The sequence below is a fragment of the Podarcis raffonei genome, chromosome 11, assembly GCF_027172205.1.
Source record: "Podarcis raffonei isolate rPodRaf1 chromosome 11, rPodRaf1.pri, whole genome shotgun sequence".
Taxonomy (NCBI): domain Eukaryota; kingdom Metazoa; phylum Chordata; class Lepidosauria; order Squamata; family Lacertidae; genus Podarcis; species Podarcis raffonei.
The window spans coordinates 48,913,952-48,939,308 of NC_070612.1; the positions used below are offsets into that span (position 1 = coordinate 48,913,952).

The 25,357-nt window shown below is 42.8% G+C and overlaps 2 protein-coding genes across 5 annotated transcripts; both read left to right on the forward strand.

Moving 5' to 3' along the window:
• Positions 1–3,199: 3,199 nt before the first annotated feature.
• Positions 3,200–15,064, forward strand: PHAX (phosphorylated adaptor for RNA export). Of its 4 annotated transcripts, none has more exons than XM_053408041.1 (5): positions 3,201–3,371; positions 9,069–9,694; positions 11,464–11,584; positions 11,829–11,912; positions 13,211–13,311. In XM_053408041.1, exons 1-5 carry the CDS (start codon positions 3,282–3,284, stop codon positions 13,226–13,228), a joined length of 939 nt encoding a protein of 312 aa, XP_053264016.1. In that variant the 5' UTR covers positions 3,201–3,281; the 3' UTR covers positions 13,229–13,311. The 4 variants fall into 4 exon arrangements, with proteins under 4 accessions (XP_053264015.1, XP_053264016.1, XP_053264013.1 ...); XM_053408038.1 differs by having other exon boundaries at positions 3,203–3,371; positions 13,243–15,064; XM_053408039.1 differs by lacking the exon at positions 3,201–3,371 and adding an exon at positions 3,479–3,592 and having other exon boundaries at positions 13,243–15,064.
• Positions 15,065–18,645: 3,581 nt separating this feature from the next.
• On the forward strand, positions 18,646–22,293 carry TEX43 (testis expressed 43). Its single transcript, XM_053408042.1, has 3 exons — positions 18,646–19,170; positions 20,903–21,011; positions 22,026–22,293. Exons 1-3 carry the CDS (start codon positions 19,001–19,003, stop codon positions 22,230–22,232), a joined length of 486 nt encoding a protein of 161 aa, XP_053264017.1. The 5' UTR covers positions 18,646–19,000; the 3' UTR covers positions 22,233–22,293.
• The last annotated feature ends 3,064 nt before the right edge of the window (positions 22,294–25,357 follow it).

Below are 25,357 nucleotides of genomic sequence, written 5' to 3' on the forward strand. Positions count from 1 at the left end.
CACAAGTTCTGACTCTGACATCTGGCAAAGAGACAATAAAGTCTGAGAGGTGCCCTGAGAGGTATCTGGTTTTTCAGCTAGAAAGAGGCCGCTTTCCCCTTTGCTCAGTGCTACATACCTTGGTCCTGATCCTGGCTTGTAATGCAGGTGGAATAGGGGGGGAAATCACAGAAATGGTTGCACATTCACTTGGGAAATGTGGTCTACCTATGTTCTGAAGCTCATAGACATGTATATTTTTAAGGCTGTTTATGGACTGGGATTTAAATCACTGCAAAGGCAAATCATTCAACAAATAGAACCGAGCAGTAATTTTTCTACACCATGTAACTGTGGGGCAAGAAATCCTGCTCAATTAAGCTTCTAGCTATAACATGAGGGAAAAGACAGAGATAAATGAGAAAATGAAAAGTACCTGGATGATTTCCATAAACATGCACAACCTTTCTTCTGTCTAGGCCTTGAGCTGTGATAGTCACATGGCAAAACTGTATCAAGTCCTTACATTTTTCCAACTGGGAAAAGAGAACAAGCCTCAATGCAAAACTGCAATATTAGACAAGTCTTCTCTCTCTGAATCCACTGTTTTAGGCGATACGTTTAAAACAACGGTTGTTTTAAATTGCTTTCTTTTGACCCTGTTAACGGAGAAATCCGAGGGCTCCTTCAAGCACTCAGAAAAATCTGTCAAAACCTTCAGCCGTTTGAAAACCAGGAAGTTAAATAAAAAAGATTAACACCGGGGAGTACCTTTCATGCTGTTAATGGGTATATTTTGCAAAATCGCAAAGAACCTTTTTATCTAAAGCAAGTTTCCTTGGATCTGCTGAAAACCTTGTCAGCACTTCCTTCTCAAATTCCTCCTTTTTTCCCAATGCAGTTTTTCTCGGCACACTCAGTAAGCGTAGCACATTTCAATTTCAAATATTCTGATTATTATTCTGATTATTATTATTATTATTGTTATTAATTTGAATTTATATTCTGCCCGGAGGTCTCAGGGCTGTTCACAGAAAAGATTAACATAAAAACCACAATATATATAATTAAAATAAAAATAACAACCCAGTAACACCTCCCCCAAAAGAGTTTAAGTTTTACTTTTTTAGTTTTACTTTTAGTTAAGTATTTTTTAATTTATTTACTTGATTGGGAGGACAACTGCCCCCTACCCCCTGGGCCTCTGGTAAAAGCTACAGATCCCAGACCCTCCAAGTGCCCCTATTTTCCAGAGACAGCCCTGGATTTAGAGAAACCGCCCCAGTTCCTAATTGGATCCTGGGATGTCCCACATTTCCTTAGGACTATGGGCGGAGCCAAGATTTTTGTTGGGGGTGGCTGGCTTTTGTTGGGGAAGGGCAGAACCTCAGATTTGTATTGATTTGTATTGATTTAGGGGACACCCATGCTTAGGATGTCCCTGTTTTCATTGGGGAAATGTCGCAGGCTATGGAGTTACGTGACCGCCAAGCCAAGGAAATGAGTAACTGGACAACCTTTGGAAGACATCTGAAGGCAGCTTAGGATAGAGAAGTTTAATGTTTAAAATTTTATCATGTTTTTATATATGTTGGAAGCTGCCCAGTGTGGCTGGGGCAACCCAGTCAGATGTGCGGAAAATAATAATAATAATAATAATAATAATAATAATAATAATAATAATAGAATAGGATGACCTTATCTGTATCGGAAAAATGTTGGAGGCTATGGAATTTTGTGACTCCTGAGCCAAGGAAATGGGTAACTAGACAACCTTTGGAAGACATCTGAAGGCAGCCTTGGATGGGGAAGTTTTTAAAGGTTTAATGTTTTATTATGTTTTTATATATGTTGGAAGCTGCCCAGTGGCTGGGACAACCCATTCAGATGTGCGGAGAATAATAATAATAGAATAGGACGTCTCTATTTTCATCGGGGGAATGCTGGATGTTTTCTTATGTTTTATATATGTTGGAAGCTGCCCAGTGGCTGGGGCAACCCAGTCAGATGTGCAGAGTGTAACAACAACAACAACAACAACAGAATAGGACAGCCCTATTTTTATGGGAGAAATGTGGGAAGCTATGGAGTTATGCAACAACAACCCCCAAGCCAAGGAGACAAGTAACTAGACAACCTTTAGAAGATATCTGAAGGCAGCCCTGTATAGGGAAGTTTAATGTTTTATTATGTTTTTATATATGTTGGAGGCTGCCCAGAGTGGCTGGGGCAATCCAGCCAGATGTGCAGATTGTTGTTGTTGTTGTTGTTCTTATTATTATTATTACTATTATAGAATAGGACGTCCCTATTTTCATCGGAGAAATGATGGAGGCTATGGAATTTTGTGACCCCCGAGCCAAGGAAATAAGTAACTATATGACCTTTAGAAGATATCTGAAGGCAGCCTTGGATAGGGAAGCTTTTAAAGGTTTGTTTTATTATGTTTTTATATATGTTAGAAGCTGCCCAGAGTGGTTGGGGGCAACGCAGTCACATGTATTATAATAATAATAATAATAATAATAATAATAATAATAATAATAATAGAAGAAATATTAGAGGATGTTAAGTTATGTGACCCCTGAGCCAAGGAGATAAGTAACCACACAACCTTTAGAACTGAAGGCAGCCTTTGATAAGGAAGTTTTTAAAATGTTTATTATGTTTTTATATGTGTTGGAAACTTCCCAGAGTGGCTGGTGCAACCCAGCCACGGTTATTGTTATAATAGTAAAAAACTAACAGCAGCAACAATAATAATAATAGAATAGAACGTTCCTGTTTTCATCGGAGAAATGTTGGAGGGTATGCTGTATAGTTAGATCCAACTGGACACATTCTTTTATAAACATCTCTCTCTCGAGGCATTTCTCTTGTTCCAGTGTCTTTGTTCCTAGATGGATGCATAGAGCTACATTTAGCGCTTACATCTTTGTGAAGGAAATATGGAACGGGTCACGCTGAGTCCGTTACACTTCGGGACCTGTCGTTCGCGTGTGCCTGGTTTTTGTTTTTAATGATATTATTTTTATTAAACATTTCCTTGCTTTACGAAAGTACGCGCGTAGTCTCCGTTTCCTTCCCCCCTGCCACTCCCCCCCTCAGGCGGCGTAGTCTTTCCCACAGCGACGAAAGCGGCAAGGCTCGGACTACAAGTCCCGGCATGCGTCTCGGAAGGCTGGTCCCGCCGTTCGCCGCACCTCCCGGCGCAAAGCATTGTGGGCGCCGTAGTCCTGGCTCGGCTGAGGCCAGGCCTTTTCCCGCGCGCTCCTCCCGCGCTGGCTGAGGAGCCGGGAAAGATGGCGCTGGAGGCTCGCGGGATGGAGGAGGACGGGGAGATCTCGGACTCCGACTGCGAAATGCCCGCCTCCGCCAGGAGCCCCTCGCAGGTGAGGCCGCTGCCCGGCGGCGGCCGCTTCTTTCCCCGTAGGCTCGGGTCCGCCTGGGGGTCCGCCTGGGCGGCTGAGGCCCAGAGCAGCTCCGCGCTCTCTTTCCTGAGGGAAAAGCCGCGGCGAAGCGAGTGAGGGGATGGCCCCGGCTTGCGGCCTTCCCCGCTGCGTTTCGCTTTTCCCTCCGCGGCGTCCGCACAGGACAAGAGATGCTGCTCCCGGTAAACGTTCGTCGGAGCCCCGTCGGTGGCGTTCGAAATTCGCCAGGCGCATTTAGCCCCGGGCCGCTGGCGGGATGGTGCCTGACGTCACCACCATCTGGAGGTGTCCGCGGGGAGTTCCTGGGGTCCGGCCCGTTTTCCCATGCGCAAGTGACGCCTAGAAACAGGAGATGGGGAAACTGGGGGGCCCAAACAGCACCTTAAACGGCACCCATGATCCCTAGCTAATAGGACCAGTGGGACGATGGGAATTGCAGTCCAAAACATCTGGAGGGCTGAAGGTTGGGGGTGCCTGCCTTAAACCGAGGGCGCAACAACGCTTGCAGTGAAATTTTCCATGGAGGAGCAGTTGCGGGCCAGAGGTGCCAGGTTGCGAGGGGGGTGGGGCAACGTCATGCATGTGATATCCTGATGTTGTGTGTGTGAGCCTCGCGCCTCCCTCCCTAAGCCGGTCAGGAGTTTCCCGGGCTTTGGGAAGGAGGTGCCAGGGCTCGGATGGGATCCCTCTTGGCTCCTTCCGAAAGCTGGATGGGCATTGGGAAGGTGGCAGGACGGATCTTGGATTCACCGGAGCCTTGCACCTCCCTCTCCAAGCCAGGCAGAACCACCTTGGGCTCATTTCTCCTTGATCCATATCTAGTTGTCTCTAGTAGACCAGGAGTCTCCAAATTTTGGGGGCCTCCGTGAACATTTGTAAATCAGGGAAACTGCCATGGGCTGCCGCCACACAAATCTCCTGCGACCAAGCACACTCTGCATCCTATTCTGTTGGCAACAATATAATGTTTCTTTCAGGCTTCAGCAGAAGCTGGGGAACCTGTGGGTGCCAGACTAGGCCTCTGTGGACACATGTATGGACATCTGTTTTGGGGACACTTGGCACTAGACAGTGATGGCTCTCTAACGATATATGGAAGCAGACATGGTCTTAATTTCCCCCTCAGACCAAGCCTTCTTGATTTGCTTACGGCAGTTTGTACTTGAAAGGAACAACTCTGTGTGTGGCTGTTTCGAGGGCCACATTGACCTGGCTTTCTAACGTAAAACAATGTTTGGTTTTCTAACTTAAAACAATGTTTGGCTTTCTAACTTAAAACAAACTATTATAATTAGTGTTTGTCTGCATTAACTGTTCTTAACAAGATTGCCACCAAATTCTCCTCGTGCTAGTAGAGATGTGGGGTGCTGTATACAGATCCTAAAAGAGATTTCAAACAGTGCGTTCAAACTACCTCTGTATCAAAGTTTGGCTTGTATGTTTAGGGCTGTGCTGCTTTTGTCTATCATTAGATAGGAAAAGAGAATAATGATGTAATGAAGTAAAGGAGACTCACTTTCCGAAAGGTATTCAACCAAAGCTTTCAGCATACGCCAAATTGGTCAGCTGACGTGTGTTTGGAACTAAAATAAATAGAAATCTGCATCATTCATTTTCCAAGCTTCTGGACTTGTCAGCTAGTTTCTGTAGAGCAAATGATACTCATCATTATATTACCATCACCTCTGGTATGGCTAAGTAAAAAATGTGGTAGAACTCTTACATATTTTACATAAAATTATCAAAACTAACAAGACAATGCTGTTTTTTGTGAAGATCCACACTGTTTCAAAGCTCAGCATAGAAATATTATACATCCAGTAGAAATCAGTGAGATACATTTGATGTTCCGTAGGCATGTACTCAGTTTTTACATGCTTTCAGCCTCAGAAAGGGGTGGAAGGATTGTAGAAATAGGCGTGTTTACTTATGGATGTATACTTTATGCCACATGTGGGAGATGGTGCTTATAAATCTGAGCATAGTATTTCTACATTTCTGGCTATGGGAAGTGGTCCTAGTACCTGGGGATGCGCAGAGGCTGGAGGAAGACTGATAACATCTATGCACTCAAATTCAGACAATGTATTGCTGTGAAATTTTTGGACCCATGGCCATTTCTTCCCACACCCATTTGTGGAAACCAGCTGCTGCTGGGCTTTGGTGAATGAACCTCTATACACATGCTGGGGCGTTGGGGTATGGGTGTTTTTAGATTGCACCACAAAGGCCATACATTCCTGCGCCAGGTGATGTAGCTGACTACTGCCTGCACCTAGAGGGCTGTGCCCAAGCCCATCAAAGCTCAATTGGCTGCACTTGAAAGACCTATTACTTGAACCTTTTGTGAATGTTAGCAATTTTCCTTTCTCCTGTCAAAATTTTGACCCAGTTCTGCTGTAAGCAGAGCTAGCCCAGTGGAAATGTGGTGCCAGACTTGCTGAGGACTGTTGATACAAAGCAGACCTTGACTACAGTAGCTAAACTGAAAATTCTTCGACTTAGAAAGTCAGGTCAGTGTGGGCCTTTCAAATAGCCACATGCATGTTTACACTTTGCAAGGGCAACTTGCTGTAAGCTGATCATAACACTGATAGTTTTTGGGCTGGTGGCTAAAGTGGAGTCAGTAGTGTATTATTCTACCTCTCCTAGTCTTTCGTTCTGCCCTCCTCGTTAGAAAGCTAGCATGTTTACATGCAGGAATATTGTTGGACTGCAACTCCCATCAGCCACAGTTATTACTGTGAATGATCAGGTTGATGGGAGTTGTAGTCTAACAACATCTGGAGGGCCACAGGTCCCCCCCCTAATCATTTAAAACTGCAATGTGCTTACTTTGCTTGCTTTTTATATTTGTCTTTTTAGTCTCTATGCATGTATCTATGCTAGGTTTTTGTAAAACAACACTGGGTAATGCTCTGTGATAACAAAAATGGGGTGCTTCTCTTGTTTGAGCTTTCAACATTTCCCCTAAAATCTGACTGTGACACTGAGGCCTTGAGTAGCAGTAGAACTCAAGAATTTAGGCTCTGCTGAAATGTGCTGGTCACACTATCAGATATCCTTCAAACACAACACAGTTAAATATTTCATTATGTGACCAAGATAGTCTGAAAGCAGCCTTCTGTTGCTGAAGTGAACCAAATAAACAGCAAATGTGCAATATATGTCTAAATTCTCGTAGTATATCTAATAGGTGAAATATATATATGCTGTGTTTATATGTAAACCTTCCAGATGATACATGGCAATAGCTAAGTTTCTGAAGCTCCTCCAGAAAGAGACAAGACGTACATTCTTTACGTAACACTGTATTGTCATTTAGGAATCTGGGCTGTGAATTTTCAATAGGGTGCATCAAAACAGGTGTGGGTTTTTTAGATAAAAGTGAAATTATTAAGCATTTGAAATTTGATAAAATAAAAGCAGAAGTTGAGAGCAGCATTTCACCAAGAGGAAAATAGTTGGGACCCACATATCAGCACAGGACAGGGGCAAAGCCAGTAAGAGGAGTCAGGAGCCTCATTGACCCCGGTATTCTTCCCCCTGTGACTCTACACAAATCCTGTGCTTTTGTGCAAGCTGTCACAAAGAGAAATAAGAGTTGCCAAGAAAGCAGCTGTGCATACCCATGCTATGTTATTGGGTGACAAGTGTGCCTACAGCATAGGAATAATGGGGTAGCCAACTTCTGTTGTGGATGGAAGCAAGACTTGTTAAGTCTTACTAATTTGAACCTAGTTTCAAATAATAGTTTGTGGAATCGAAAGCTTAACGTTCAAGAAAGTGATTATACTTTGTGTCCTTGCATGTGTAGTCAGAGAGCTAAACAGAAATTTGTTTCTTGTTAAGCAGATAAGATTCTGCAATGCATGCAGAGGGTAAGGTTTGCATTACTGTATGCTTCTGGGTTTTGTAAGACTCTAAATAGTTTCCGGCCAATTCTAATCATTGCAACAACCACTTGATATGCTCACTTTCCCTGGAAATGCATTAATTTCCCATTTTAAATCAGTTTTTTCAATTGGCCCATTTCCCCCTTGATGATTTAAACCAATCCACTGTGGTTTTCAGCCTCCTTAGGTACTTGGAAGCTTGGTGGTGGGCGAATTTATTTGAGCTTCAAAGAGAAGGCCACAAATCAGTGTGGTATTTTAACCTTAAGCTATGTCATGAAAAAGGTTAGATTAAGGCCTAACTTGCCAAAGCCAATTACAGGACAGTCACGAACATATTTCTTTGAATGAAAGTTCCAGTGATTCAAAGGAGGATTCCTTCCAAATAAAAGTGCCTAGAAGTGTGGTCTTCGCTGAGTGGAGATATGATCTCCACGTTGAAAACTAGTAGTTTAGATACTGTGCAAAATGCTGAAACTCATTTCTTGCAAGAGCAGCAAAAATGTTCTAACCCAGTGTGCGTGAGCCTTGGGTCCTCAGATGTTGCTGGAATGAGAAAGTGGATAGAAAAACATTTCTCTCTTTCATAGTACTAGAACTCATGGTCATCCAGTGTAGCTGAATGCTGAAATAAAGGTGAAATAAAGTAATTCTTCAGGGCATATTTGAGCTATGGAAATCGCTCCCAGAGGGTTCCAGTGCCATCAGCTTAGATAGTTTTAAAAAGAAGCTGAGACAAGATTCATGGAGGAGAAGACTAGCAATGGCCACTAAACAGGATGGTTGTGTTCTCTCTCTACTGTTGGAGGTAGTATTGCTCCTGAACACCAGTAAACTGCAGTCCGGTAGAGTGCTCTTGTGCTCAGATCCTGATTGCCAGTTTCTCAAGAGCATCTATCTATCTTTGAGAACAGGAGGCTGGATTAGATGGGCCGCTGGCCTGATCTAGCAGGGCTGTTCTTGTGCACTTGGAATGGTACTCAGAAGTTTATAACGTTTTAACTGACCAGTTGGATAGGAGGGGGTGAAAGCTGATTCTCTATTCAATACTGTAGGTCACTTTGAAATTCAATACCTGTTCAGTTCAAATTGGAGTACCGTCGCTTAAAGGTTAAAGAGGTTGTGTGAGAAAGAGAGAACTAGAAGTGAGCTTTGCCTTGAGTCTTGATCACAATTTTCTAGCGATTCATTCATTCTTATGCTGATACACATGAGGAGCTTGGAGAAAATGAACAAGAAGCGGAGTGTCAGAGGCTCTAAATTGGATCTTGGCACCTCCCTGCTTCCGATTTGCCTATGGTCAGACTGAGAGGAAAGAGATGGGCTCAGATCCTATGTCAGTGGGGACCTGGACAGATGGGTGTTCTCCCCCTTTTTTTTACTCTCCTGAAAGACTGTGTATCCTGTTTGAGGACCTCAAGCCTTTCCTGCTCTAGTGCCTGTCTTCTTGTGGATAATAGAGTTTAAAATCTTTGTTTTGATTTTGGGGGTGCAGTGAGTTTTGTGTTTGCATTTATGTAGCTTTTGGTTTTGTTTTGAACTTACTTTACTTAATTTGTTGTAAGCTTCCCAGAGAAACATAGCAGCATGCAAGTGTCAAAAGTAAAATGATGAGAGAGGAGGCTGAGTACACTCTAGTTTGCCTTGGGAAGTTTTGCACCCAAAAAAATCCCCTATAGGGTGGCGAATTAGTGCACAATAAAATGTTTCTTTTTTAAACAACGACAGCAAACATCTGTCTTGCTTTCTTTTTACATTTCAGAAACAGCACGATATCAACTCAGCCAGATCTTTTCCAACTGGCATTCCCCCCTGTGCACCAAGTGTCCCTTACCGCACAACCAAAAGTTTGGACTCCAGTGACGAGAGCTTCTCAGATTCAGATGAAGACAGCTGTCTGTGGAAGAGGAAGCGACAGAAATGTTCGAATCTTCCTCCCCCTAAACCAGAGCCTTTCAATTTTGGCCCGATCCCTCAGAAACAGATTACTGCAGGGGGTAAAAAGATCAACAACATCTGGGGTGCAGTGCTTCAGGAGCAGAACCAAGATGCGGTGGCCTCAGAACTTGGGATTCTAGGGATGGAGGGAAGTATTGATAGGAGCCGGGCATCAGAGACTTACAATTACTTGTTGGCGAAAAAGCTGATGAAAGAATCTGAGCCAGAAGTGGCTGAAGCACTAGACAAAGAGTTAGATGAATATATGCAGGATGACAAAAAGACATTGCCAAAGGAGGAAGAGGAGGAGGAAATTGGACAAGGCCTCTTGAAACGGAAACGGCCTGTTAAGGACAGATTGGGTGAAAGACAAGAAATGAATTACAAAGGGAGGTATGAAATTACTGAGGATGATCCTGAGGAAAAAGTGGCAGATGAAATTGCCTACCGGTAAGATTTTGATCTTTTAATACACCTTCGTCAGATTTTCAATAAATGTCACCTTACACAATAACAAAACTTGAGGGACATTGGGTGTTTATTTTATTTTTTAAAAAATAACGGTACTAAAGAAAAGCTATTACAGGGTGACCAACCTGCCAGTGCCATGCTTTCATTGGCCCAGGGGTACCAGATCCTTGAGATTCCGTTTAAAAAGAAACCAAGCCTTTAGCAAAATATGCAGGTACCCTTATAAGCAGTTTCTGTGAACTGAGCCAGTCTGGCTGCTCCCACCTCCCAGTGTTTTTAGTCATTGCGTGAAATCAGAGTTCTGAGGTTTCTGTTTCAATTCATGGTGACTGGACAGGCAAATGCTTTGGCTTCTACTTAAAACTGACTGAATAATTTGATCTTGTGAGTAAAGTTGAACCTGGGAGCCTCTGCATTCTAAGCAGATTCTACAGCTCTTCCCCAAACCAGAACCCCAGTTCATAATGTTTATTTGCATGAAGTCTCCTAGTCGCCCAGATAGTCAGTCAAAATATTACAGGTTTATATAGCCGTCCAAGAATTACTTGGTACAGCCCCACTGCACTATACAGAAACCTCAGGACTCTGATAAATTCAGCTGTTTAGACTCACCCTGAGAATGCGTGCTATTCACATGAATTGCGTGGCACCCTCCTCTGCACAGCCATAGAATATGCTTGAAATATATCTTGATTTACATAGACGCAAGTAAAAAATCACTGTGAGAAGTTAGGAATGCACGTTGGGCCCATTTTGATACTAGACCGAATCTGTGTGCTAGACAATTGCATGGGGTTTGTGAAATTACCAGGGCGGTGGTTAACTGGAGAAAAGCATGAAGTTATATCAATAGGAACCAAAAATAATGTGAACAAACAGAATTACAATTTGTCTGTCGTGATTATTGGGTCTGTGCGTGTGTAAACGTTTTAATGGCATATTTTTAATTCTGGTTTATCAGCTGTGTGCTTCTGGTTTCCCACTGTGGCCTTGGACTGATAAAGTTGTAAAATGTTGCGGTTTTGTACTTTGTCAGGAAGAGAACATGAAGTTTCCCCGCTCCCCCCCCCCCTTTAGAAGATACTTATGAGGCCAACGGGTGCTGTGGACGATGCAGTCTTTCTGTTTCCCTGGTTTGCAGTTGTTGCAGAGGGCACAGCTGTCTCATGTGGAATTTGGAGCAAATTAGCCAATGTGCATCGTATGCTTTTAGGCTCCAGAGAATGAGACTTTATAAAATTAAAGTTTCAAGGTAAAAAGTTCCACTAGACCATATAATTATCTTTGGACCATTCTTTACCCTCATAATTTGATAGCTGGTAAATACTCAGTTAAAATAGGTGTCTGTCTGTAATTCCCAATAACTGGAAACATTCTTAAACCATATTCAAAGGACTAAAGATAATTTTGGGTTGCAGTACCACCTGCCTGAAAAGTTATCCTTAGGGGGGGAGTGTGTGTAAAATTGGGGGAGTAAGTGATGGTAAGCAGTAAGGTCAAGGGAAATTAAATGTAGAAAGTACAGGCTGACAATTCAGTTTTTAAAAGTATTACCAATTTAGATATGTTCCACCCTTCCTCCCAAAATTCAGCACAGTGAGCCTTCGCTACAGCAATGCTAGGCAAATGTCAGATAGTTCTAAACTTGTAACAGTGGGTACATTTGTTCATAATTATGTTTTGCCATTCAAGCAGGTTACAAAATGCAAGGGTTTCCAGTTTTCATAGAATTTCCCTTCTCCTTTTAGGCTTTGTGAGCCAAAGAAGGATCTGATCGTACGGGTTGTAAAAATCATTGGGAAGAAAAAATCTATTGAACTACTGATGGAGACAGCTGAAGTGGAACAAAATGGAGGCCTTTTCATAGTGGTAGGAAATAATTGCTTTTTCAGCCTACATACTTAATCTTTTAACAAATATAGAACCCTGTTTAAAAAATTTTTTGACATGATCTTTGCTCCAAGGGTTCTGTGTACAACTTCTTATAAATATTTTGAGTTTTTGAGGAACAGCATATTTACAGCAGCAAGTCCTATTGAGTTGAACAGGGTATAGGATTGCAGCTGTTATGTCTATAGAAAGCTTTAAAAAGTTTTCTTTTTCCATTATGCAGAATGGCACTAGAAGAAGAACACCAGGAGGAGTTTATTTAAACTTGCTGAAAAACACACCTAGTGTAACTGGAGAACAAATCAAGGTAAATAACATAATATATGTAAACCATTTAAAAACAGCACATTTTTAAATTACTTTGAAAAGCAAATGTTAAATGAGAATGTTTAAAGTATATCTCTTCTTGCTGAATTCTGATTTCAATTTATACGTCTTCTAAAGTAGAAAATGGACAGTCCACTAAGCCAGCTGTTCTTTAAAGATCATTTTAAATATTCTTATTAAAAGTATGCTTTCTGAGCACAGTTCAAAGTGTTGGTGCAGACCTTCAAAGGCCTAAACAGCCTTCACCCTCATCATTCATCCCAAATACTGAGGTCCAGCTTTAAGGGTCTTCTGCTGGTTCCCTCGTTGTGAGAGGTGAGGTTAGAGGGAACCAGGCAGAGGGCCTTCTCAGTAGTGGCGCCTGCCCTGTGGAATGCCCTCCTGTCAAGATGTCAAGGAAATAAACAACTATTCAACATTTAGAAGAGACCTGAAGGCAGCCCTGTATGGGGAAGTGTTTAATGTTTGATGTTATATTATGTTTTTATATGTGTTGGAAGCCACCCAGAGTGGTTGGGGCAACCCAGTCAGATGGGCGGAATAATAATAATAGTAATAATGCTATTATTATTATCATCTTCATTATTATCATCATTATTTAGATACAAGAAGAGTAACAACCATTCCCTCCCATCGAACAACTCCCCCCCCCTTAAACAACCCCCCAGCCCAGGAGTTTGTTCAGCAGCCTCAGCTTTTGTAGCTGAGTCAGTCTGGGCACCCCACCTTTCCAGGCTAGGTACAAAAAAATCTGCAGAGGTAGGGAACGGGTCTTCCAAGACTCATAGACAAGATGGCCTCAGGCCTTTTTAGCAGTGTCAGCATTTGTAGCTTACAACTGTACCTCTGAAGGTTTGCTCTTCAAAGAACATTACAGTAAAAAAAATACCCCCTAACATTTTTCATAATCCAAAAAGTCACTCTATTTCCCTGTGTTTTTTCTAGTCTATTGGTAAATCAGTGAAATCATAAAATTGATATCTTCCTTCTAACTGCAAAATATGTAACAAATGACTGTGGCGGTGATGGGCTTCAGAAGCAGCCCCATCTGTATTCTGGGCAGACAGACTTGCAGCTGTTTAAAATAGAGCACCTCTCTCACTTTAGGGAGCTGAAGTCTTAATTTTCAAATATTCTGTAGCAGCATTTGAAAGGATATGTCATTCTTCAAAAGAGATTTTTGTTCTTCTGTCATACAGTTAGCTTTCATCTCTAGTTTAAAGGTTAGCAAAGGAAAGTGGTGGTTTCTGAAAGGTGACATTGCCTATTATTCCTCAGCACTTCATGGAGTGTTAACATTCTCTTTGAAGGAAATCTTCTATATTGAAAACCAGAAGGAGTATGAGAACAAGAAAGCAGCAAAGAAGAGGAGAATTCAAGTCCTGGGGAAAAAGATGAAGAAAGCTATTAAAGGGCTCAACCTTCAAGAATATGATGATGCCTCAAGAGAGACTTTTGCTAGTGATACAAATGAGGCATTGGCTTCACTGGATGACTTGCAGGAAGGACATGGAGAAATGAAACTGGATCCTGAAGATGCTATTGAAATTGATCACACTCATGACGTGGACCTCTTTTAATGCATCGGGTACTTGAGAGACCATGCTTTTTGTGAGATATATTAAATTGCAGTTTTTATATTAAGACTACGTCTTGTTTTCATTAGTGGCGATGGTTGTATACTGAAGAGGGCCTTTGTTTTCTAACTCAGTGTCCATACTTGAGTTTTCAGTTTGATTTAGATCATGAAAATACTTTGATCCGCTATCTCCTTTGTTATATAACTCAGCACCTAGTTAGGCTATGTTCTCTCACCTGTGGGATAGTTTCTAGGTAAGAGTAAAACTCAATATTCTCATTCCAGAGTAAGGCTCATGTCTGGCGCCTGCTAACTGCATAGAAATGTTTTCTGTATTATTTAACTAAAGGTAATATGCAACAAAGTGACATACCACACTTGTACATTTATTCTGCCATGGAAGCATTTATAATAAGCATGGTGTTCGTGGTTTCAGAGTTTGGGAACATTTTTCTAATATGCTATTCCAAATGCTTGCAAATTACTGAAAATGTCTCTTTAGGTGCAGCACTAATAATAGGAAGGAATGCAGTGCAGAGATATTAGGTGTCCTTTGTCTGAATGTGCATTACTATCCACGAGACTATTTTCTCTAGAAGATTGTAAGGAATGTTCAGATTTATGTTTTGTTTTAATGACAAAGTATCTGCCCCCCCCCCCCTATCTGAAGCGGTAGATGCAAAAATTTGCAGAACTCTTATCCCATTTTTGAATATTGTTCAGTAAGACAAATGGACTTACTGCACCACACTTTTAGTTATGCTGATGAGTTTTGTGCTAATGGTGTGATATTGTGTCAAATTACGTGTACTTAAGTACCACTGAAATCTGTTGGGCGTTGAACACAATGTAACTGGTTGCAGAATTGTAGCCCCCAGTAGGCCAGACTCAAGATTCTTGGCTACCATTTAGGATTACAGTTCCCTTTCTAAATGCATATTTTTGTTTGCTTCATTATCTATTGGGGGGGGGCGGGAATCTGAGTTGCATAGTTTAGCTACATACAAGTGTTGAGTTGTACACGGCAGTTGTGCACAGTACAGTTTGTCGGGTGAAAAAAAGGCCCATCTGAACTTTTCCAGGCTGACTTTTTGGCTCATTCACCTCTGTATTTTTGTGTTAATGCCCAACAATTTCACGAAAGGGCTGTTGAGGCTTAGGCTGTGGTCCGCTGATAGCCTTCAGAGGGTCTAACAGTCTGCTGCATATCACTTAAGCTGAAAATTCATGGCACTAAATTGCCTTAAATCTTGACTACACTGACTTAATTGTTTTGTGAGTTGCTGCTGAAATAAAAAGTATACCAATTATCAGTAGATCATTAAAGATCAACAAGGCTAAAGATATCCACAGTAACTAAATTTCTTGGGATAGAAATGTTCTTTTCTTAGTATCTGGTATCCGAGATGACCTCACACGCGTATGGGGTATTATGTGAAAGAACCCCAATTTATTTTTGTGTTTTCATTCCAAAATGTTAAGTTAAAACTGCTGTTCCGGATGTGGAAACAATGACATGTTATTGCCAGCTAATAAAGGATTGCTCTCTCAAACCGTATTGTAGAGAATTCAAACTTCACCTATAAGATGGTTGTACTGTACTTAAAAGATAACTATTGCATATACTTCAAGTTGGACATCCTTTTGCAGTGGTCTTGGTAATTTTCCATTTATTTATTAATTGGTATTGCAACTCTAGTCCTTAACATCCTAGGGACTACAATCCTCTGCTGTTCTGGGAATATGCACATGAAAGCAGGCTGTTATCTAGAAAACTATCTGAAATGCTGCTCTAAACACCATTACAGTGTTGGTAAAGTAGGGTTCTTCGCCAAGGCTGTTAATAGTCCGCATCCTTAGCAACCTTATGCTGGGTGTAGGAAGTCTAAAAGAATCACCCCACAGCCTGTTTCTTAATTAAGACCACTTAATTGGAGTAAAACTGTTTTGCCATCTGCAGTTGCCAAGAGCACTTTATTTTTGCTTTATTTAATATTTTAACATTTAACTGAGACCGAACATATAAATCCCCGATTTTTCCATCACAGTTTAAGATAATTTCCTTTAAGGTCATGGGATTTAACAGTTAAAATCTAGCAACACATTTGCCTGAACCATAATGATAGGCATGCAAATATCCCATTTGTAAAGACTCTGAGAGGACAAAAGCAGGGTTCCTCACGTATGGTTTAATGTTCAGTTGTAGGAATTAAAAGATAGTTTGATTTTTTAATAAAACTTGGTGTGTACCAAATGTTTAATTTCTAACCCCCCTACCCCACCCCACCCCTGAGCTTGAAAGAGGCTTAAAAAACAATATAGGAAGTGAAACAGCAGAGCATTGGGGTTATTGAGTCAAGAATAATCAGCATTGTGTGCTTATTCTCAATGTATGGACGCTTCACTTGCAATGCGGTTTTTATGAGTACCTGACTACTCAGCTCAGACCTGCACAATGAATCACTGTAAGAAATGTTATTGCAGGAGAAGATGGCACTGAGCACACATGTTTCAATCCCCCGTTGTGTCAAAAAGTATTTGATCACTTAACTGCCTTTGGCGAAATTTTATTTTCCCATACTCCTGTAGTCTCCCTTTATTGCCTTGCAGTCCTTTTGACATGACAGGTGTACTCAGGGAAACTAACAATACAAACTCCCATTGCACTTAAAAGGGAACCATATTGCCCTGGAATTCTTTTAATCCTTCTTTAAGCTATTGCTGCGGGGATCAAAAGGGGGAAGAAAAGTTGATAAAATAGGTGATGGCCAGAGGCCTCTGTATGTGGAACGGATCAATATTGTCTTGTCGTTTGCTCAAGTTTAGCACACCCATTTTATCTACTTAGTTTCTGGAGCGTGAGCCCTTCAGGCGTGAATGTCTCTTAATGGCATTTTATACAGTGAGCAGGATGAAAATAACAGATTTTTAGCCACTGCTATAGAAGATACAATTGATTAACGCTATGGATATAAATATACTTAAGGAGCCTGTACTGTCAGCTTTGCCAAACTTCCAAGGGCAAGCTAGATGTGACTTGAATCACATGGTTGGCCATTGTGTGTTTTTCCTTAAGCAAAGAGCAGCTCTTGGCCGTGGTCTGATCCTGGTAGGGAGCACGATGGGGACAATTCCGCATGTATATTTAGTAAAGAAAAAGCAAGTGTACTTGGGTCACTCATGCAATCACCATTGCATCCAGTCCATGCAGGAAATGGTATAGGGACCAGGAGGGGAACAAGCTGATATCACCTGGGTTTTTCTCTTCATAACTCAGCTACCCAGATTCCTTCACCAGCACCAGACCATGCATTTGAATGGGTTTGCATCCGATTATTCAAATGCATTGTAGAAAAGGAGCATGCGGGGACCCACAACGAGCACTGCTGGATCAGACCAAAGGTCCGTCTGGTCCAGTGTCACAGACTGGATGCAGAGAAGGCACCAGCTGGGGAACCCTCTAAGGAAGAAGAGGGTCAGAGCCAGGGAATTGGTAGTGGGATGACGGTGAGCTGTCAGAGGGAGAAGAGGGAGCAGACTGGGAAGAGGTGGCAGCAGCAGAAGAGGCAATGGGGTTTAGTGAGCAGGAAGAGGCTGTGCAGAGAGCAGTTTAGACTCTGAGGCTGGAGCAGAGGGAGACCAAGAGGCAGAGTGGAGGCAGGCTGCTGAAGAATCCAGGGAGTCTTCCCCCTTCTGCTGTGACCAGCTCCCCTCTCCACTGGTCTCCTGGAACATACAGATAAATGAAACGGGCTGAGCAGAGGGTGGCTGTGCAAAGACACTCCTTGAAAGAGTTGCTGAGGGCGCTAGGCCTGAGCTGTGGTTTGCTTGAAGGAAGAGTTAACTTTGTGGGAATGTTCAGGGTGGCAGGAGAGGATATGTTCTTTGTTAATTCCCTTCCTAACTTGTGCTAGCAAGTTCCTTTACTTAGCAGAGTTTACATTCCCCTTCTCACGCACAGCAGATAACTGGTTGCAGGCTCGTGTGAGCCTCTCACTATTATACAATTCAATCTGTCTCAGATTGAATTGTGCATTCCTGGTAAGTTCCCTTGAATCCCTCTTAAAAAAAATAAAGATTCTACAATCTTATTCAAAGATGATAAAAGAAGTTTACTCACATCAGTTCACAGCTGGATTCCTGAAAGCAGACTTAGTTACAAATATGTACATGCGGATCTACCCCATGGAGGAATAATACCAGTGCTCCTGCTGGCTGAGAGCTACCAGAGCAGTCCTAGCTAAAAGCTGGTCAAACAAAGAAGGAGGTGAAAAAAGAGGGGGGGTGCTGTGTGACTCATCCTTTTATTACCTGGACAGGTAAGGTCACGCCCACCTTCTATCACATGCAAAAGGAAGGATGCTCTAGCCAGGAGGAACAGGAAGTTTCAACTGGCTGGACCAAACATTCCCCCGCATGTGTGTTCTCTAGCTACAAGGAATGTTGTACTTGACTGCCTCTCATGGATCACATCCCACATACTTCACCGGCCTCTGGTGAGTAATTGCTTGGTCGAGGACCTGACTCCAGCCCCGACATCCAGCAGGGGTGGGGAACCAGCCAAACAAGCTATCGTATGATGTCAGGGGTGAGAAACATAAACCTTAAGATCATTCCTTTGCCGTCATAGTTTTACCTAGGCCCCTTTCCCAGCTTATGGAAGGCACGCTTTGGAGAAGTGGGGGCACGAAACAGCAAGCAGGAATTCTTGAGTCACTGCCAAATTCTTGAATCACTGCCGGGACGTGGCTGACAGTGTAAGGCGCCAAATTCAAACTGCGCCAAAGGCAGAGGAACTTCCTTTGCAGCTTCCACTTGGATTTGGTGCTGTTTAGGTGGTATCGCGGACACGGCTGGCGCTGTGGGTTAAACCACAGAGCCTAGGACTTGCCGATCAGAAGGTCAGCGGTTCAAATCCCCGTGACGGGGTGAGCTCCCGTTGCTCGGTCCCTGCTCCTGCCAACCTAGCAGCTCGAAAGCACTCTTAAGTGCAAGTAGATAAATAGGTACCGCCCCAGCGGGAAGGTAAACGGTGTTTCCGTGCGCTGCTCTGGTTCGCCAGAAGCGGCTTAGTCATGCTGGCCACATGACCCGGAAGCTGTACGCCGGAGCCCTCGGCCAATAAAGCGAGATGAGTGCCGCAACCCCAGAGTCGGCCACGACTGGACCTAATGGTCAGGGGTCTCTTTACCTACCTAGGTGGTATCGCATGGGGTTTTTATTAACCACCAGTAGTCGGCATGGCCAAAGCTTCACACTCCCAGGAATAGTTTAATTCAATCTGTTTTGATTAAGTATTTGTGACTCTCCAGGGAACCTAATTAATGCCTTTCCTTCTAACTTCGTCAACTTTCATGAAGTTGTATCATGATGTTCTTCTACATCTATCTTATCAAACTGTTTTCGAGTGGACCTGATCCCTTCCCGCTATTTCTTAAATTACATTTCCCCTTGTTGTTGCTCTAGTGTCATCAGCCTGACAATGGCTGATGCATCATAATCTCCACCTAGGCACACACAGGGACCGGCTGTTTGCACAGATCTCAGCCCAGAGAAGCAGCAGTGACAACGGCGGCAGCATGAGTAACCCAAATGCTGTGCCTGGACAGGGCTCTAATCCCAATTTGGTTTCAAAGGCAGTCAATACTGACCTGAAAGGGTAAGAGAGAGACTTAATCTCCAGCAGGAGCATTCAGGAGTGGGTGGGTGGGCCTTCCTGTGCCCTGGGGGTCCTGATCATCTCCCCTCCCCCCATAGGTTAGCAAGCACAGTAAACCATTTTGGAAAGTTGTGATGTTAAAGATTAACAATCTTCTTCTTTGGCGATGACTCGTAGCCGAGTAAGATTGTCTTCCATGAACACAGTCTTAACAGTGAGTCCGTAAGTGACTGTGGAGGCCAATTTTGGATCCACACGTCCTTCCACAGTGGGGACATAGGTTTCCAGGTGGGAGTTGATCGTGGTGAGGGTTTGCCAAGCGTGTCTTCCTCTTAGCACGTTTCTTGTCCTGAGTTTGAGCGTCTTCAAAGCCCATGACACCTTTGGTAAAGGCTGTTCTCCAACTGGAGCGCTCGCAGGCCAGTGTTTCCCAGTTGTCTGTGTTTATACTATATATTTGCCTTGTCTTAAAAGCTCTTTTGTTGACCACCGGCATTACGCTTTCCATTTTTCAGTTCGGAATAGAGTAGTTGCTTTGGAAGATGGTAATCAGGCATCCAAACAACACGACCAGTCCAACGAAGTTGATGTTGAAGAATCATTGCTTTGACACTGGCCATCTTTGCTTCTTCCAGTTCATTAACAATAAAGCAGGCCTGCCAAACTGGGCTGATTGTGCAATCCTATTCATATCTACTCATCATTCAAAGCTGTATGGTGAAGCTTTAAACATCCATGCCACCCCCCTCAAGAATCCTGGGAGGGGAGCTGTAGTTTGTTAAGGGCGCCAACAGTTGTTAGGTGACTGCCTATTCCTCACACAGAACTATAGTTCCTTGGGAAGAGGGCTTGATTGCTCAACCACTCTTGAGAATTGAAGCTCTGTGAGGGGAAATGGGGTGTCTCTTAACACCCGCCAGCACCCTGCACAAGCCACAACTCCCAGAATTCTATGGGGGAAGCCATGACAATTTGAAACAGTATCACAGTGTTTTCAACATATGGGGCGGATATTCCTTTAGTTCCAGGTTGGTGCATAACATAAAGGGGGCTAACCATCAGCTCATGGACCAAATTTGGGTTGCCAAGCTATTTGAGGCAAGGCATGCCCAGCTGTTCTATACCTGACATCATGCGAAGGGCAGATATCCATGGCTAGTAAATGGATTAATTCCAGAAGATTCATGCAGGAACTGGCAAAACCTGACAGGGTTTCAGGCCAGGAATAATATTTTGGTTAACTTCTTTCCTAACTGTGCGATTTGATTCCGGCCCATCACCAAGGAAAGGGGTAAATATGTGACTTTATTTGTTTGTTTATTTTCTGTTTATAGGCACCACCTTTCCTCCAAAGACCCCATAGTTTCCCTACCTCTGCTTATGCGCAAAACCACCCTGTGGTAGGGAATGTGGCAGGCCCAAGGTCATGGCCAAGTGGGGACTTGAACTTGCATCCCTTCCACTCTAGTCTGACACTCTTAACAACTGGACCGCCATGACTATGAATGACTAAGCCATGTGCTGGTTCTTTTTGTCATATAAATAGCACTTTATGGATAAGTTCAGTTTGCCACATTAGGGGTGGGAAGGAAGGGAATTGGTCTCCTCTGTGTTGTTTGTCTCCCCCCTCTGTATTTAAATAAGTTTTAAAAACAACAACATCCACATGATGTGTGTGTGTGTGTGTGTGTGTGTGTGTGTGTGTGTAAAACCAACTCTTGTCATGTTCCAGGCTGATTCATTGCCATTTGCCAAGCTTTTCGTACAGACATGGAATGATTCCAAAGCTCTACGTGATGCCCTGGAAACAAGATATGAAGTATCGGGATATGGCTTTAAAGGTAAGGGAAATGCATTTATTCCTTGGAGACTCTCATTTTAAGAAGGACTCTAATTTTTGAAAGATACTAAGCATCGACAAAGTACCTGTTGAAGTCACTGCAATTTGAGAGCATTTCTCATCATTAACATAGATATCATTCAAATGTACTAATTTTATTTTGTAATACCCTGCCCATCTGGCTGGGTTGTCCCATCCACTCTGGGCAGCTTCCAACACATGTAAAAACATAATAAAATGTCAAACATTAAAAGCGTCCCAATGCAGGAAGTTGAATGATGCATATATCGTTCAATAATATCCTCCATTGTAACTTTTCTATTAATAATAATAATAATGTCCTGATACTGGAAGTTGAATGGTGTATATATTGTTCACTAATATCCACCGTTGTAACTTTTCTAGTATTATTATTATTATTATTATTATTATTATTATTATTATCATCACTATTATTATTATTTCTTACCCACCTTTCGTCCTCAGGTCCTGGGGCATGTTACAATCTAAATTACAGTATTAAAAACATTTTCAAGCAAATGACAATCGCAGGAATAGGATGGGTGCTGAAAACATACATCTCAGATGTCAAAGACCAAAGCACAGAGGCAATGTTAAGATATAAATAAGGGCTGTTTGGAGTTGGTCTTTTGGTGACATCACAGTTCTTTGAAGAAAGTAATTGCCCTGTGGGGATCTTCTCCCCAAATTAGGCTTCTTCTGATTCTGTGTCCTGTTGACTGCACAGGATAAGGAGTTCACTCCATGCTTTCTCATATACTCTAGCCCTGATAAAGCTCATTTCACACCATTTTGCAAAGCGATGTTCCCTAAAATGATGCATCTCTGTTGGCAATTTTCATACTGCTTTTACACACTGAAGAACCGAACAGCAAAACCAGAGAAGTACAAATCCCAAAGGACTTCCTAAGATCATAGTTGCTTAATTCTTTGTGTTTTATTATCAGCGGTGATGTTGTTATTTATTGACAATTGCTTGAATTCTTTTCCTTAGCATGCTAAGCTTGTTGAGCTATATACCGGCCCCCTTGAAGACAGTCTGTTTCTGGAGAAGCGTGAAAGGCATTGTCATGGAGAAGACCGAAAGCAGCTTCTTCAAAAAGTTCCCTGTCAACTGACCGTTGAAGACATTCCCATTTATTCCCATCTTTCTAGATACCATAAGTCCATGGTGGCTTATGGCTTCAGGATCAGACTCTGAGGTGCTTTTCTCCAGCGACAGCTGCGTCGGCCACAAATTAAACAATGCTGCATGAAAACAGCGCACAATTTGTTCACCCTTTTTCTAATTGTGTTAACTTTTGCTCAAGTCTGTAAGATGCTCTTAAACAATCCAGTAGTAAAACCAGCAGCAACTAGGCCCTTGACAACCTTCGAAAACCTCCTCCTAACAACAAAGGGACATGGCAAGGGAGTGGTATACACAATATACAAAATACTGCTCCAAAATCCCGCAAACCCCCTCAACATAATCAAAAAACAATGGCAGGATGACATAGGCTATGAAATTAACCTCACCCAATGGACTAGAATGTGGTCTAAACCTCCCTTTAAATCCATATCAGAGAAAAGAAAAGAACTCACTCTTAAACTGATTTACAGATGGTACCTAACACCAAAGAAACTAGCGCTGATACACCCAGGAACATCACCAAAATACTGGAGAGGATGCACCTCCACAGGCACATACGTCCACATGTGGTGGGAATGTCCCAGAATACAACTCTGGACATCAGTAATACAAGAAATATGCAAAATAACTAAGCAAGTAGTAGAACTCACCCCAGAACTGGCCCTACTGAACACCTTCCAAGATAATAATGCCCACTCATATTATAAAGAGCTCATAACCCACCTACTCTCAGCAGCCGGAAGCAGCATAGTCAGACACTGGAGAGACCTGTCAGGAGTGAACATGGACCAATGGTATCAAATAGTATGAGAAACAGCCTTACTAGAAAAACTAACCAATAAACTGAAACTGACATGGGGACAAATAGAAGAAGACTAACCTGATCCAAAAATCCACACCCACTCAAGCACAAAAACAAGTCTGACTACAGCCAACCAAAGACAACCAACCAGACCCACATTTAAAATAAAATAAAATTGGAAGGTGTTCCGTTAAACGAATGATGTGACTTTCTTCCTGCATGGGTGAATTTGAAATTTGATTGGCAACCACTTCCGGAGATTTAGGCTAGGGTTTTTCCTTATTAAATAATCAGGTCTTTATACAGGGATATTTTATGAGGAACATCCAAGTCTCCGTGTCAAATCTAACGTTCTTTACTTGAGTTGGGTAGAGTTGAAAGGGAGCAGACTTTCAGAAATGGAAAAAGCTGCGAACACACTACCCCCAGTTCAGACAATCCATTGTGAGCCATGCCTGCTCAATCTCCTTTAATTTTTCATTTTTAATAATTGGGCCTTGGCAGTTTTGTTCTGTTTAAAAAAGATGGCACCGGATGGTAATTGTCCGATTGTGGAAGGTATGGAAATAAAGTTTACCTCTTTCCTTCCTCACGGCAATAATGAAGAAAATCCCTCCTCTGAAGCTAAACTTTGACGCCAGTGGGGATTTTTCTCCCAATGCAAGTAGCACCTTCAAAGGGGTCCCAAGGGACCACAAGAGAAGAGGAAAGCATTATCACTGCAGTCCCAATGATTCCTGGCACACACACACACAGCCTGATGCTATTCACATTTTTTAAAGCATGCTGGTTAGATATAATAATATAATAATAATTTATTATTTATACCCCGCCCATCTGGCTGAGTTTCCCCAGCCACTCTGGGCGGCTCCCAATCAGTGTTAAAAACAGTACAGCGTTACATATTAAAAACTTCCCTGAACAGGGCTGCCTTAAGATGTCTTCTGAATGTCAGGTAATTATTTATCTCTTTGACATCTGATGGGAGGGCATTCCACAGGGCGGGCGCCACTACCGAGAAGGCCTTCTGTCTGTTTCCCTGTAGCCTCACTTCTCGCAATGAGGGAACCGCCAGAAGGCCCTCGGTGCTGGATCTCAGTGTCCGGGCTGAACGATGGGGGTGGAGACGCTCCTTCAGGTATACAGGACCGAGGCCGTTTAGGGCTTTAAAGGTCAGCACCAACACTTTATACCTACGGAGGTATAAGGTAAAGGTACCCCTGACCGTTAGGTCCAGTCGCGGACGACACTGGGGTTGTGCGCTCATCTCGCTCTATAAGCTGAGGGAGCCGGCATTTGTCCGCAGACAGCTTCCAGGTCATGTGGCCAGCATGACTAAGCCACTTCTGGCGAACCAGAGCAGTGCATGGAAACGCCATTTACCTTCCCGCCAGACCTATTTATCTACTTGCACTTTGATGTGCTTTCGAACGGCTGGGTAGGCAGGAGCAGAGACCGAACAACAGGAGCTCACCCCGTTGCGGGGATTCAAACCACCGACCTTCTGATCAGCAAGTCCTAGGCTCTGTGCTTTAACCCACAGCACCACCCGCGTCCCTACGGAGGTATAGATATGTGCAAACTTTCCCAAAATAGAGGGGGGTGGGTAAGAGAGAAGACAGGTGCCTGGAGCCCAGTAGGGTGCACCCAAAAAAACACAGGCACTCTTCTGCAGACTGTTGTCAGCAGGAGGCACATAGCCTGGTCCATCTCTGCAAATCCACAGGCTGGCGCGGTCCAAAGCGGGAATTAACAGGATTGTTGCAGGGAATTCTGGGACTCACCTGCTGCTGAGGGCCTGAAAGGCCTTGCCGGCCTCCTTCCATCTGGGTTTTTTTTTTTTAAAATGCTTTTATTTTTTATCTATGTCATTTTAAATTGCAACTGATATTAATGCTGTATTCTTAGTTTTAGATTTTATGATTTATGTGGAAATTGTTTTCCATTTGGTGGTGTACTTTTTGATGTGTTTTATTTATTGCTTATGACTTTTGTTACATTGGTAATTACCGTATTTTTTGCTCTATAAGACTCACTTTTCCCCTCCTTAAAAGTAAGGGGAAATGTGTGTGCGTCTTATGGAGCGAATGCAGGCTGCGCAGCTATCCCAGAAGCCAGAACAGCAAGAGGGATTGCTGCTTTCACTGTGCAGCGATCCCTCTTGCTGTTCTGGCTTCTGAGATTCAGAATATTTTTTTTCTTGTTTTCTTCCTCCAAAAACTAGGTGCGTCTTATAGTCTGGTGCGTCTTATAGGGCGAAAAATACGGTGTGTAAATCTTGTCATGTTGTAAGCAGCCTTGAGCATTGCTTTAACTATGGAAAGGCGACATGAAAATAAAATGATGATGGTGATGGATGATAATGTGCGGAAATTGCTTTGAATGCTCTCAA

What these genes read in the sequence shown, in the direction of transcription:
- PHAX (XM_053408038.1), top strand. Translation starts at nt 3,282, where the DNA reads ATGGCGCTGGAGGCTCGCGGGATGGAGGAGGACGGGGAGATCTCGGAC. An exon ending in GCAGATGAAATTGCCTACCG is followed by an intron (nt 9,695 to 11,463) that starts GTAAGATTTTGA and finishes TTCTCCTTTTAG; the next exon opens with GCTTTGTGAGCCAAAGAAGG. An exon ending in TAACTGGAGAACAAATCAAG is followed by an intron (nt 11,913 to 13,242) that starts GTAAATAACATA and finishes TTCTCTTTGAAG; the next exon opens with GAAATCTTCTATATTGAAAA.
- TEX43 (XM_053408042.1), top strand. Translation starts at nt 19,001, where the DNA reads ATGCATCATAATCTCCACCTAGGCACACACAGGGACCGGCTGTTTGCA. An exon ending in GTCAATACTGACCTGAAAGG is followed by an intron (nt 19,171 to 20,902) that starts GTAAGAGAGAGA and finishes GTCATGTTCCAG; the next exon opens with GCTGATTCATTGCCATTTGC. An exon ending in ATCGGGATATGGCTTTAAAG is followed by an intron (nt 21,012 to 22,025) that starts GTAAGGGAAATG and finishes TCTTTTCCTTAG; the next exon opens with CATGCTAAGCTTGTTGAGCT.